Here is a 15570-nt window from a genome sequence, read left to right as displayed (position 1 = left end):
CTTAAGTTGTTTTTTCTTTTTTTTTACTTTTCTACTATGACTGAAGGGAGAACAGTTAGAAAAGTATTGTATCTGTTATCATAATACATATTTATTAGTTAAATTGCTGTGATTAGTGTGAATGTAACTTCTCTGGTGACTCAGTGGCGAAGAATCCACCTGCCAGTGCAGGAGATGTGGGTTCTATCCCTGGGATGGGAAAATCCTCTGGAGGAGGAAATGACAAGATTCTCCAGTATTCTTGCCTGTAGAATCCCATGGACAGAAGAGACTGGCGGGCTACAGTCCATGGGGTCTCAACAAGTCGGACATGACTTAGGGACTCAGTAACAACAACAAAGTGAATGTAATACTGTCTGGCTGAACAAGCATTTCATTTACTTTTATAACCCGAAATCACAATGCAATTACTGGCTTACGGTGTTTTAGGTGTTTTTTGTTTGTTTATGTTTTAATTGATTTGGAAATGGAGTTTTCACTTTTAGGGCCCTGGAACTGAAAAGTTGATATATAATTTCCTGTAACAACAACAACAATAACAAAATAACTCATAAACATGTGGAGGTTGGCTCAACAAAAATGGACAAATGTGTGTTTACTGCACATTGAATCTCCTAAAGTTTTTAACGCACTGATACCTGACTCCTACCCCGGACATTCTAATGTAACTGGTATCTGATACAATTTTAGCCTTGGGATCTTTAAAAATTCCCTAGATGATTCTAATATGCAGCAGGATTTGTGAATCACTGGTCTAATATACTAAGCAGCTCCAAATTACTTGAGTGATGATAGCTTCTGATACTTCAATTTTGAAACTTAGCACATTGCCAAAAGCCATGACTTTACCTATGATGTTTGATTCAAAATAAATTAATATTTTTTTGCTTTTAATATCATTTTAATTGTCTGTATTTCTATTCTAAAAGATATACTTCATTTTGGTATTTAAAAAAATCCAATATTGCTTTTTTCAAAAAGAAATTTACATAAAACATGGTGAAATATTTAACATTTCAGTTGAGTTGATCAAATAACAAACTTTATTAAATAGAGATGCAAATCTTAATTAGTTTTATCTAAATCAAATGTCACATTAATATGTTGTTGTTGTTCTCCCTTTGTATATAAACAAGCTTTAAGAAAAAATGTTGAGTGATTCTTGATGCTAGGACTGTGTATATAATCTATTATGGGGCTTCCCAGGTGGCTTAGTGGTAAAGAATCCACCTGCAATGAAGGAGACACAGGAGATGTGGGTTCGATTCCTGGATGGGGAAGATCCCCTGGAGGAGGAAATGCCAATCCAACCCGTTTCAGTATTTTTGCCTGGGAAATTCCATGGACAGAGGAGCCTAGCAGGCTACAGTCCATAGGGTGGCAAAGAGTCAGACCCAGCTGAGCCCTCACACCCACATAATCTATCACTGCATTATTTAAATGAAGAAACGTAAAACTCTTATGTATGTGTATGTGTGAGTATGTATGCTTCGGGCTCCCAGATGCATAAGTTTACTGTCAATATAATACATTTATTCAAAATGTTCAAGTTTAACAGTGTACTCAGCATAGTAGAGCTGCTGCTATTTTTATTAAACATTATACCTCTTTAGAACATATTTGAGATAGGTACTGGCCCAAACTGATAACTTTCTCCCATTCATTTTGCATAATGCAGCATCTTTGGTATCAGAGTGCCACCACTATCTTAAATATTCTGACTGACTTTGCTGAGTTTGCAGTGGGAACAATGATAACGCTGATTGTAAAAAGCAAGTGCAGAACAGTGACTGTCAAATCCTAACATGTTCCTTATAGCCAGACTGATTTTTAAAATTTTCCTAACTAGCATAATCTATATTCCAGTTAATAATTTAGTAATAATCAGCTCCTTATCTTCTGAAAAGGAGAGTCTGTTTTGAATCACAAGGCAACTGACCTTGAAGGTAGGTTTAATATATGCAGATTTCTCATATCACCTTTAAGCTTTTACTCAGAGTATTTTCTTGGTTACATTTAGGTCTCAGCTATGCAGTCCTCCATTTGTCTATCCTAACAGTAACTGATTTAATTATGATACCATTTTTCACTCTCCTTTAATTTGGGGTTTTACATTTATTGTGTAACTAGTTTTAAATAAAAATATGATGTTTTAATAAGCAAATAGAAAAAAATGAATAGCTGACATAAGCTGTAAATGTTATAAAAATAATAATATATTTGTAATCTAATTTGCCTATTAACAAGGTGCTGTGTATATTTCTCTAATTTACTTATTTATTTAACAGTTTTTTAGTAGTGATGTGAGTTATTTGCATTGATCAGATTGAAGGTGGACCTAAAATAAGGGTTTTAAATTGTTTCCTTCAGGAATTGAACAACTATGACTTGAGCAGTGAGCTATGGAATAATTTAATCACTTAAAGGGAATTAGAAAACTTTGTTAGCAAAATTTATGAAAGTTCAATTTTAAATGTTGTCCAGCAATTCTAAGTTGGGAATATATATCAATAATAATAATATATATTTTTAATGTTGGTAATGACTTTGATTTAAACTACCTAATGAGTTATATGGTTTTCCTGGTCATTGCATGACCATCAGCTGGATCAAAGTAGGGGGAAAAAAAAACAAGGAAAAATTGTTTTTGGTTACCTAAAAATTATGTATAGTCTGGGCTTTAAGAAAGATTTTAAGCTCATTGAAACCTAAAATACCATCCCATTTCAAACTTCTTTCTTCACAGGTCAGTGATAGCAACTTACTTTGAAGATTAAAATACGTATTTTGATTTGTTTTAATTTTTAGGTATGCTTGTTTTCCCTCATCCACAGCAGAAATGATAAGAGACAAGATTTCTATTTCAGAAAAGGAATGGTGGTCAGGTTAACACAGTGGCAGCAAGGAAAATAAGGATGTTTTAATTGACTTTTTTTGAGACACAAAAGGTGGCTTTGCTTTGAATTAATAAGACATTTTATTGGGTAGTGTTCTCTTCTTTGCTTCTTGTTTACATTGAAAAATAGACTGGGTTGATTTGGGTTGCTATTCTTCATGTAACTTTCAGTGATCTTCATACTTGGAAAAGTGGAACATGGAAACAAAAGAAACAATTAGTGTGTTTTGGGATCAGTATAGTACTTTGGGTAATGAAAAATCATCTCAAAGGAATACATTTATAGAACAAATTTTATTAAACAAAACTTTAAAATAAAAGGGCTTCCCTTGTGGCTCAGCTGGTAAAGAATCTGCCTGCAATGTAGGAGACCTGGGTTCAATTCCTGGGTTGGGAAGAGCCCCTGGAGAAGGGAAAGGCTACCCACTCCAGTATTCTGGCCTGGAGAATTCCGTGGACTGTATAGTCCATGGAGTCACAAAGAGTCGGACATGACTGAGCAACTTTCACTCTAAAATAAAATGTTTTAATATTAATATTCCAAATTATTTTCATGAAACTTATTTTATAAAAATAACTTTGATTTTTATTAGCCTGTTTTCTAGTTAAATCATGGTCTGAAGGAATGATTCAATTAAATATAAAGTATAGAACAGTTTAACAGGCTTAATAGTCTTGCAGATAAGATAGAAATGTTTCAGCAATTATCTTGAAGAGTCAGTCAATAGTGAATTGAGTTGTCTTCTTTAAATACTGTGCTATTTTCATCTCTTGCTATGTTGCTCTAAAGAAGTTTAAATATCATATTTCACATGCCAGTTTAAGAAACTAATGCTTTAAACTTTTTCTAGAACATTAGGTGTGCTATTTAAAATGAACCCTATATCTACAAATAATGTTCTTTCTCTCTGAGTTACTTGAGCTGACTAGGCTTAAGAAGGTACATTTTAGTCTGCAAACTATGAGATCACACTAAAAAACAATAACATTTTGTTCAGTGTACAAAATAGATAATGCAAAGTGACCTTTGTTTAAAGAGTTTTTAGTAGATCATAGTTTACCATGTATATTTATATTTGTGCATGTAGATTAAATTCATGTATCTCTATTTTAGAAAATGTTTGTTATTACAGATTACTGTCAGAAATTAGCATGAATATTTGATGACTCTTCCAATTAAACCATAAGAAGTAAATTTAAAATTGCTCATAAATTTGTGTTGAATGTTTAGTAACGTAAGTCCCATTTATTAAGGACAATTATTTCTATATCACCTAGGCATAAAATTAATACTTTTTTTTCTTCCAACTACTTAAATGTAGCCTTAGTGAACTTATCCATAAGAAGTGCCTGATGAAGCAATTATGAAAAGCTCACTGAACTTTTCATCTGTCCCTTTCTTGAAAATGAATGAATTTTAATATGAAAATATATAAGCAAATACCATAACTGTTTTATGCATCTACATTCTATACAATTAATCTGTATAATTTTATTTTGTTCAATTGTGCCTAGTGACATGTCTCCAAAAATCAGTTACTAAATTATGAAAATGCCATAATCAGTATTGAATGGGAAAACACAAAATATCAAATAGTGTGACACTTGCTTGATTATGGTGCATAATCAAAAATCCAAAAGTATCCATGACTAAAATTATTTCTGTGTGACCTTTTCTTTTTGCATTACCTCTTTGTTTTCTTTCTTTCTCATTCTCCTCATTGTCCTTCCCTACTCCTCTTTAAGCAAATAAAAATATTTGAATGAAGCCTAATGAATTTTAAAAATAGAGTGATTTGTCATGTGGAAGAATAGAGATTAATTTTTAAATATAAAGTATTTAATGTTAAAATCAATTCAAGAAAAAATCTAACTAATATCTACTTAGCCAGCTCTCTGTATTGACTCAAGTTCTTAACTTCCTTTGTGGAAAATGTTAATTATTAATAGTTTCCAGGGTAGGTTACTTTCCTTAAGGAAAAGGTATCTTTTTTTGTTTTAAAGAATATTGATTGTTTTATTTTACATTTCTCTGTTTACTAATGTGGTTTGTCATTTTCCCATGCTGTAGTTCAGTTCTTCATCATAAATCTTTTGATCTTATTGTGCTAAGAACATCTATTATGATTGTATACCTTTTTAATAAATTTTCAAGTTGTGTGATACATTATTACAATGTTGTATGGCAGATTTCTAGAGCTTATTGATCTTGCTTCACTAACATTTTATTTTTTTTTTATTTTTTATTTTTTTAATATTATTTTATTAGTTGGAGGCCAATCACTTCACAACATTTCAGTGGGTTCTGTCATACATTGACATGAATCAGCCATAGAGTTTTAAATCCATCAATTGGTAACTCCTTCTTTCTTCCTCCTGTTGACTCCAGGCAACCACTACTCCTATCTTTGAATCTACAGGGATGACTACTTTAGATATCTTCTAGTAGTGGAATCATGCAGTATTTGTCTTTCTATGATGGGCTTATTTTATTTATAATATTTTTAAGGTTCATCCATTTTGTCATATGTATCATCAGTTTATTCCCTTTGTAAAGGCTGAATATTATTCCATTATATACCACACCTTTTTTTTTTTTTTTTTTAATCCATTCATTCACTGATGGACATTTACACTGTTTCCACTGTGGTTATTGTGAGTAGTCCTGTAGTGTCCTCTGACCATCTCATCAACTCTGTATAGTTATCAAGTGTTACTTGTATTTGTTACTTAGCATGTTAGTGTCATTTCTTCTTATTTTTTAATCCTATAAGTTAGTTAAATATTGCATAATCTAACGAAACATGAGTGGAAAAAGAAAAAAATTTCCCAGTGAACACTAAGGGAAATACTTTGAATGTGAATAAAAGCAAGTTGATCAAAATATATTAAATATTTCAAACACTATAAAATTCTAGAAGGCCTCCATATTCAGATTGCTTTATAAATAGCTTTGACTTCTTTCTCCACTTTAAAAAAAATGAGAAATCAAAGGCAGTGTATGGGATTTAAAGAAAAAGCAAATAATAAAGAATCCAAATGTAAATTGGTGTAGCCACCAAGGGGAATGGTATGGAGGTCCCTTAAAAAACTAAAAATAGAAATATCATGATCCAACAATCTTAGTCCTGGGCATATATCCTGAGAAAACTCTAATTCAAAAAGATATATGCACCCTTGGGACTTCCCTGATGGTTCAATGGTTAAGACCTTGCATTCCAATGCAGGGCGTGAGAGTTTGATCCCTGAGTGGGGAGCTAGGATCCCACATGCCTCCTGGCCAAAAAAGACCAAAACATAAAACAGAAGCAACATCATAACAAATACAATAAAGATTTAAAAATGCTCCATATCAAAAAATCGTTTAAAGAAAGAGAGAGAAGATAAATGTACTCTAATGATGATAGCAGCACTGTTAACAGTAGCCAAGACAGAAGAAAACTAAGTATCCATTGACAGGTGAATGGATAAAGTAGAGTGGTACATCCATAAAATGGAATATTACTCAGCCATGACAAAGAAGGAGCTAATACCATTTGCAGCAACATGAGTGGACTTAGAGATCACCATACTAAGAGATGTAAGCCAAGCAGAGAAAGACAAATATCATATGATTTCACTTATATATGGACTCTTAAAAAAATGATACAAATAAGCATATTGCAAAACTGAAACACTCCCAGACATAGAAAACAAATTTGTGGTTACCAAAGGGGAAAGGGAGGTGGAAAGAGGTAAATTAGGAGTTTGGGATTAACAAGTACACAGTACTTTATATAAAATAGATAAATAACAAGGTCCTATGGTAGAGGACAGGGAACTATATTCAATATTTTGTAATAATCCATAATGGAAAAAATCTGAAAAAGGATATATACATATATATATATGTATGTAATATGTATAATATATAACTGAATAATATATATATATATATATAAAACTAAATTACTTTGGTGTGTACAGAAACTAACAGAACATTTAGTAAACCAGCTAAATTTAAATTAAAAAAAAAGAACTCCAAGCAGTGGATTTTTACTCAAATAAAAGTCTTAGTTATCTAACAAAACAGTAGCAATTATACATATTAAGTGTGGATATACCATTTTTATGATTCTCTGTTTCAATTACTTTATTTGTCTAACTCAGTAAATTACTAATTCTAGAGTTAAGTAAAGAGGAATTCTACTCTACTTTGTAATTTCTTTGAAGAAATAAAGAAAAGAAAGAGAATCTTTCCTTCCCTAGAGTGAGGCTGACTGAATGCTGCAGGAATTTCCACATCTGAATATCATTAGGAAGACAGACTGCCCCCACTTGAAGAGATATGCTTCCTATTTAGATCTACTATATCTTCTGGAAATTCTCAAATTTTTACTCAATAAAATGAGAAAGGTAATTTACAGTAATGTATGTGGGAAATGGGTTTCATCTTGAAAGCCAAATTTGAGGATTTGTGCTGAGATGAATTTAAAGCTCCTTCCACTTTTGAGTGCAATGCCCTGATCCATGATGATGCTACCCATGAGCACAGGATGGAGTAGCCTGAAAAAAAAACTGAATAAACTATGACAACCTTGTTCTCCTGACCTATAGCCCCATTTCTCTTTTTATCACATTTCTCTTAAGTATTTTGCAGTAAATGGTTCTCTACCTTTTTCTTTTCCTCTTTTCCTTCTATTGATGCCCTTCCACTGGTGACATACCTCAGTACTGGTCAGTCCCTGCATGCATGGGAAAGAGTGTGGGCAATGTGCCATGCACTCTCTGGGCTTACACAGGTCACACAGGTGTGTGCTGCCTCAGCACAAATGAGAACTATTTCGTGCAAATGAAAACCACAGGATTTGCATGCTGTTCCCTTCAAAAACTGAATTACTACAGTTAAGCTTCTAAACAAAATCAGCCCCTAAAATTTATCCCTCCCCCAAATATTATCCTCACAATTAAGAGTGCTACAGACTATGAAGGCAAGAGGGCTCTTCCAGTGATCACTGATATAGTGACTCTGACTGCTAAAATGACTCTGCTCTTTTCTTCACAGTTCTTCACATGGCTTTGAATTTCAGAAGCCAGTCTTCTCAAGTGAAAAATATAATAATTTCTAAGATGTAATAGTCACAAGGTTTATGGTATTGAGAAATTGAATAAGAAATACTATCTTGCAGTAATCTTTTTTAGAATGTGGAAAATAAAATTCTTTCATAATGTAAATGTGACTGAAATTCTTTCTTAGAAGATAAAATTAGTAAACATATCCTCAGAATATGTTTTTTAATAAAAAATATGTACATGTAGAAATATGATCTTTTTTTAGCTCTCCAGTAACTTCATTTTTTAAAATTTTTATTGGAGCATAGTTGCTTTATAATGCTGTGTTAATTTCTAGAGTACAACAAGATGAGTCAGCCATGCATGTACATATTCCCCTCCGTTTTGGAGTTCCTTCCCTTTTAGGTCACCACAGTGCATTGGGTAATATATGTTCTCATTAGTTATCTATTTTATATATAATTTCAGTACTGTATAGGTATCAATCCCAATCTCCCAACTCCTCCTACCCCATTCCCCCCTTTGGTATCCATATATTGATTCTACATCTGTATCTCTATTTCTGTTTTGCACATAAGATCATCTATACCGTTTTTCTAGATTCCACATATATGTGTTAATATGCGATATTTGTTTTTCTCTTTCTGCCTTACTTCGCTTGGTATGACACTATTTCAATATTATCTTCTAAATGTTCCCACTCTCTAAATTCTCCTTGTCACATATACACATAAATGATACAGTGTGCTGTATAGATGTTAGATGTGAAAAAGTTGATGATGGCAATGTGTAAATCCACACATGTTAGGGATAATCTTACTTAGATTGTAAGAATGTAATTGGCATTTAAAGTAAAAAGAAATAAAATCTAATTCATACATGAGTTACTGTTTATTTATGACTTTTTGTTGTTTTTATTTTTATTGAAGTTATAGAAACACAGATTTAAGAATCAAATAATTCTAAATGTTTCTCCCAAGAATTCTACAAAAGAAAAAACAAACAAAAAACCCTAATGGGCATCATTCCCAGAGTCACTTCTTTTAGCCTCCTTCTTTTTTCTTTTTTTTTGCCCACTACTAGCCTGTGATTTTAAGTGACATACTGCTTCATGAGTTTTTATCTTTAGTGTTATCCATGGACTCACCACTATGGAGAAGGAGAAACCAGCTTTCTTTCCTGCCCTGTCTTCATTGCATACTAGTATTCAGCCTCGAGCATATCTTTTCCAAGGGGTCTCCTGAAAGCAGTTTTTAAGGGCTCTCAGGTGGTCTGCCAATGCAGGAGATGTAAGAGATGTGAGTTCTGTCTCTGAGTTGGGAGGATCCCCTGAAGGAGGAAATGGCAGCCCACTCCAGTAATCTTGCCTGGAGAATCCTGCGGACGGAGGAGCCTGGCAGGCTACGGTCCAGGGGGTCGCAGAGTCAGACAGGACTGAAGCGATTTAGCACACATGCGTGTGGCACAGGGAGGCGAGCTTCTGAACCTCTCTTGGGTGTCTAACAATTATTTATTGAAAGCCTGCAAGGTACTCGCAACTGTACTAATTATGCCCATTTACAAACCTTCAAGGGACCCTGACTCATAAGTTGATAGTTAAAGAGAATGTGTTTCAGGCCATATTAGGGCTATGTCCAGGCTTCTACTAGAATGTATCATAAATAAATCCCTTGTCATTTCAAATCACAAATTTGTTTTTCCTCAACATAAAGGTAGCTTTACTGAATGGGTAAGAAAACTTGAAATTATCAAGTGCTTATGTTAAGTGTTAACCTGTAGTCTTTGACTTACCAAATCTATGACAAGTCAGTCCTGTTTTTTTTCCAGAACTTGTGCCATGCAGTTTCAGCCACTGGGATAAATCAGGCTCTAATGATGGTTCAAAACTGGAGATACTCTCTTTTCTATTTTTAATCCTGTTAGTGACATCATTTATTGTCTACTGGAAATCAATTTAGGAAATCATGTTAGTCCACTAAGCACTTCAGATAAGGTGATTCCATGAAGCATTCCAACATTATCACAAGGAATTGCTTGCCATAAAAGAAAAAGAAGTAAGCAGAATATGGCCTGCTGGAGTTTACAGTTTTACAGCCCCTCCCACTGCAGCACATAAGTCACTCAGTTACAGTTAACTTTGGATTACCACTCACAGATTGGAAGCCCAACAGCCATCACGCAGTCTGGGCCTGTGGTGACACTTGCATGTGTGTTTCTAAATCAATGATGAGGGTATCGGAACCCATACTGGACATGGAGATGGCAAATTACAGTGAAGTCTTGGACCCAACTTACACAACTTTGGAGTTTGACACTATGCAGATTCTGTATAATTCAAATGGTAAGTTCTCATCTGCTTGCCGATAAAAAGAAAAGTAAGTATCACAAGAGAAGTAAAACTGAGATTCCTAGGGGGCAGCTCTGCGTTTTATTGTTAGAGAATTCAGGGCTTGCTTTTTCGGTCCACAAATTTGGGGCTTTTGCACTTCATCACAAAATTTAAATGAATAATGCTATGGCTATTTTATGTTTGAGATAGAAAAAGCTTAGTTATGCGTCATAAAGTAACCTTGGGATTCTGTCATGGGCCAGTCAGGTAAAAAGAGTAGTTTCAGCAGTTATTTTATTTATTGTAAATCACAGTAATGAGTTATACTGGCAGATTGCCTGTAAAGTGTATTTTCTATGCAACGTTTTAAATGACATATAGAAAAGTTTCCTTAGAACACTGGAGAGTTTTACTGGTTGCCTCCTCCTTTTATTATTCTAGTTCTCGATGGCTGCTGATGAGAAACTGTATTTAAAATTTATCAAGTTTTTGCCTTGAACACAAATATGTAAAGAAAGAAGGGTTTATATTATAACCGTACTTGACAAGCTAATGTTTAGCCTCACAAAGTTCTTGGTATTTATCTACTGTAACATTTTAACTTTAAATAAGACATGACTTGTTTAGAGCTCATGTCTTTATATAATAGAATACAGTTTACCATTGACTTTGAATTTAGGTATATTTTTCAAGTAAAAATGTTGTCCAAGATCAGTTGTAATTGTTAGAATTCCTAAAATGTGCTAATTATGTATGCTTTGGAAAAATGTGTGTATGTGTGTGTTCATGTGTATGCTTAGTTCAGGATTGAAAATGTATCTTGTACTTAGGATATCTTGAGGTTATACTGTGGTGTACAATTTCAGTGACTGTGACAGCTGTATTATTAACAATAAACAACAATAATTTATTAGTGGGAAGATTTCTAAAAATATTCAGAAGATGAATTATGAAATTTTAACACAAAGGAGTTAAAATCAATTCTCAGTATAACTACTAGGAAGTCACTATTTTGAAATCTTATGTTTAGACTTGACTAGAAGTATTTAATAAAGTATTTACTTCAGTAGACTCATGAATTTTTTAAAGGCTATAGATCACTAAATAATAGGGAATGACTTACCATATTTACAAAAACAACTGACTTTTTTGGCTATTTCTAAAGTGTTGTCTGATTTGCTTTCTTGTATTAATGTGTAAGTTTCTTGTTAGTAATATGTAAGTATGACAATAACCTGAAATCAAGAATTGAATATTTTTCTGTATTTCCATATAATCTTCCAGAACACAATCAATTCTTAACACTTTTGCCGTATTTCTTATATCTATTCTATTTATGTTATGAAAAGAAAAATTCCTAGCATTTAAATTCTAAAATGTCACATGGTTAGCCTTAAACATATTCTCATTGAAGACATTTTTTAGTTTTATGAAGTTATATATGACACTTGTTTGTCAACTCAGGAGTATTAGTAAGTAGAATACATATATTGTCCCAGAATGTAGTTGGGGCATGACGGTCTTTTATCTTTTTATAATGGGAATATAGTAATGAATTATTATATTTATATTATTATATAATTTTATGATCAGTTAAAGTTTATAATATATTCTTATATATTCAGTATCTTTGAGTACATAGAGATGTGTAAAGATGTGTGCTCAGTTGCTCAGGCATGTCCGACTCTTCTGCGACCCCATGGACTGTAGCTCGCCAGGTTTCTCTGTGCACAGGATTTTACAGGCAAGAATACTGGAGTGCATTGCCAGTCCCTCCTCCAAGGGACCTTCCCAACCAGGGATCAAACCTGCATCTCTTGTTACCTGCATTGGCAGGTGGATTCTTTATCACCAGCGCCACTTGGGAAGCCCTTAAAGATATGTTATTTAGTCACTCAGTCGTGTCCAACTCTTTGCAACCCCATGGGCTGCAGCATGCCAGGATTCCCTGTCCTTCACCATCTCCCAGAGCTTGCTCAAACTCATGTCCATTGAGTCAGTGATGCCATCCAACCATCTTGTGTAGTAAACAATATTAACTAATTTAAGAAATAAGTAGAAATATCTATGTATATTTTTAGAAGCCTCTTTCTTTAAAACAATTAGTTATCACTTTATGTCAAGCATAGTTGTAGAGTTGGAAGACAGAGGGGCGACTAAGATAAATCCTCTGACATCATGAAGTTTTTATTCTGTGGGGAAAGATAGGTAATAAGTGAACACACCAGAATATAATATAACTTTAGACAATGAAGTGGTTAGTTTAAAGAATAAGCAGAGTTCTGGGTTCTACTTGAGGGCCTATGGTAGATGACTCTTTTAGATGTATGTTTGCAGACTGTTTCTCAGCAAATGTAAAATCTGAGCAGAAACTGGATAGCCAGGTCATAGAAATTCTTGAGGAAGAGCTTTCCTTTCAGGCAGAGCAAAGAGCAAGTGTAAAGGCTCTGAGATGAGAACAGACCTCAAGGCTTGGGGTGGGGGGTGGGGGTGGAAGGGAACAGGCAGCATTACTGAGGACTAGTGAACAGGATGAAAAATAGTGTGAGATAATGGGATCAGAGAGTGTGAAGGTCCCCCTTTACACTACAGGCCATGGGAAGATGTGTAGGCTTGTTCTGCACCTAAGGATTGGATGCAGAAGACTAAGATGATGTAAATTTCTTATGCCAAGAGCACATTAGAGGCTTTGGGGCAATAAACAGTAGGGGAACCAAGGTGGAAGCATTCGAGAAATTAGATAGGAAGCTGTTGCAATAATCTAGGGGAAAGGTTATGTTTAATTGAATAAGGGTGGCCACAGTGAAAGGGTGAGAAGTTGTGAATGCAATATGTATTTTAAATATGATTTGTTGATTGGATATGAACAGTGAAGGAAAGAATTCAGTGAAGAGGCCAAGATTATTGGCAGTAGGTACCAGATGGTACCATTAACTGGCTAGAGAAGACTAATGGAAGAATGAGTTTTAGAAGAAAAAAAATGAGTTCTATTTTGATACATTAACTTATGGTTCTTATTAAACTCAAAAGGGAAGTTATTCGATAGATAAGTGGGTATTTCAGACTGACACCCATGGGAGACATTAGGATTAAAGATAAGATGTGGGGATTTTTCATCATACAGACGATATTTAATGGCATGGGACTGGATGAACTTCCCTAGGGAAAGGGTATGGTTGAGGGGCTGAGACCTGTGGTATCCCAAAGTCTAACCCTCAGAAATAGGAGTGGGGAGATTGGAATGGAGACTTGGTAGAAGCAGCTAGTGGTTAAAAAGAGAGTGCTGGGATGGAGCTTCCCAGAAGCTGAGCATTGGACTATTTCATGCCCATGAAAACTACTGCATATGCACCTTCTTAGTCACTCAGTCATGTCTGACTCTTTGTGACCCCATGGATTGTAGCCTGTCAGGCTCCGCGGTCTATGGAATTCTCCCAGCAAGAACACTGGAGTGGGTTCTCATGCCCTTCTCCAGGGGATCTTCCCCACACAGGGATCGAACCCAAGTCTCCTGTGTCTCCTGTATCACAGGCTGATTCTTTACCACTCAGCCATCAGGGAAGCCCTGAATAATTAGCAGGACCATTCCTATAAGAAATCTCCAGTGCTGACTTGCATTCTCCTCTTTCTTTAACAGATAGTTCTGTCCCAGAGACAACAAGCATGAATACCGCAGATAACGGTGTCAACTGTCTATGTGCCATATGCGGGGACAGAGCGACAGGGAAACACTATGGTGCCTCCAGCTGTGATGGGTGCAAGGGTTTCTTCAGGCGCAGCATCCGCAAGAGTCACGTTTACTCCTGCAGGTACGTGAAATGCTCCTGCCAGAAAGGTGACCTGTAGCGATGTTTCAAAATGCCTTGCAAGAAGGAAGGGAATAAAGGGCTTTCGAATTTCTATAGCTCTAAGAACAAAATCTGTAAGCTACCTTAAAAGTGAGCATGTGTGGTACATACATACAATGGAATATTACTCAGCCATTATAAAGGAACAAACTGGTGCCATGCAGAGATGCGGATGGGCCTAGAGATTGTCGTAGAGGGGGAAGAAGGTCATAAAGAAAAACCAAATATTGCATATCAACACACATATGTGAAATCTAGAAGAAAACAGTACATATGGACTTATTTACGAAGCAGAGATAGAGACTCAGACGTAGAGAGCAAACACGGACACCTGGAGGGGGAGGAGGGATACATTGGGAAATTGGGATTGACCAACATATACTTCTGTATATAAAATGGATAACTAATGACACCTAATGTAGAGCATTATTAGTAATAGCTAATGTATAGCACAAGGGGCAAAGAAAAAGAATGGAGGAAAAGTGAGTACATGTGGATGTGTATACGATGCATTCACACAGGTGGTTTTTTTATGAAACATCTTAGACTTATAAAAATATATTAAAAAATCCACATACTTATCATCCAGTTTAAACCAATATCGTTGAAGCCTCCTGTGGACACCTCCCCTCTCCCTTTTTCTTCCTCCCCTCTTTCCTAGAGGCAACTGCTATCTGAAATTTGGTGGTGTCTTTTCCTTGTGTTTCTTTATTGTATACCAATAGACATATGTAAATCTATATTTAAATGGTTTCATAGGTTGTGTGTTTTTCTGCACGTTGCTTATCATTTTAGCATCATCACATCCTGATCTTGAAAACAAAATTATGAAAGTGCAGATGATTTTGGCAGCTTGTTGATGTTTATACATAAAATGAAATTTTCAGCTCTAAAATTTTAAATATGTTTCTCATGACAATTTTGCCATTGATTTTAACGTTTTGTCTAAAATTTATTTAATTATATTGTATGTGTCACATTTCTAGTACATTTAAAAAAATAATAATATCTAGGTAAACATCACATCCCAATTTAAGTTTAGATATTTCACCTTTAATGTTCAGAATGACAGTTCTTGAATGCAGATATGGTCTATTAAGTATGGGCTATTCAAAGGTGACTGATTTTAACAGGAGAAATCTGTTTGCTCTGTCTTTGAAAGTCATGTGTAGGTTGTTAAAGTGTTTTTGGCACAAGTTGAATATTTAGGAAGACGTTAACTGTCTCACATTATGATGACATTTGACTTCTAGGGATGTGGAAAAGTTAATATATAACTCACAAATATCTAACTAGTGTTCTCTAGTAATTTTTATAAGAGAGTTTAAAGTAGGTTTAAAAATATAAATTAACAATTTTTATAACCTTCTTGGTAAGCAAAAGAAAAGTATTTCTTGCTTTTTTATACAGCCGAACTTGAGAGGTATAAAGAAATCAAGTGGATT

At 34.5% G+C, this 15570-nt stretch overlaps 1 protein-coding gene across 4 annotated transcripts in view; it reads left to right on the top strand.

Moving 5' to 3' along the window:
- The window catches only part of HNF4G (hepatocyte nuclear factor 4 gamma), a 128143-nt gene that overhangs the window by 90949 nt on the left and 21624 nt on the right, over positions 1-15570 (top strand). For 2 of the 4 annotated variants that reach the window (XM_065902714.1, XM_065902711.1), the window contains exons 1-2: positions 10117-10289; positions 13915-14086. In XM_065902714.1, the coding sequence (XP_065758786.1) occupies positions 14011-14086 (76 nt within the window). In that variant the 5' untranslated portion in view covers positions 10117-10289; positions 13915-14010. Of the gene's footprint in view, positions 1-10116; positions 10290-13914; positions 14087-15570 lie in introns of those variants that run through there. The other 2 variants (XM_065902713.1, XM_065902712.1) reach the window with 1 other exon arrangement.

Source organism: Muntiacus reevesi, chromosome 12 (assembly GCF_963930625.1).
Source record: "Muntiacus reevesi chromosome 12, mMunRee1.1, whole genome shotgun sequence".
Classification (NCBI taxonomy): domain Eukaryota; kingdom Metazoa; phylum Chordata; class Mammalia; order Artiodactyla; family Cervidae; genus Muntiacus; species Muntiacus reevesi.
The sequence above is the reverse complement of the archived record's forward strand: the minus strand, read 5'-3'. Positions and strand labels throughout refer to the sequence as shown.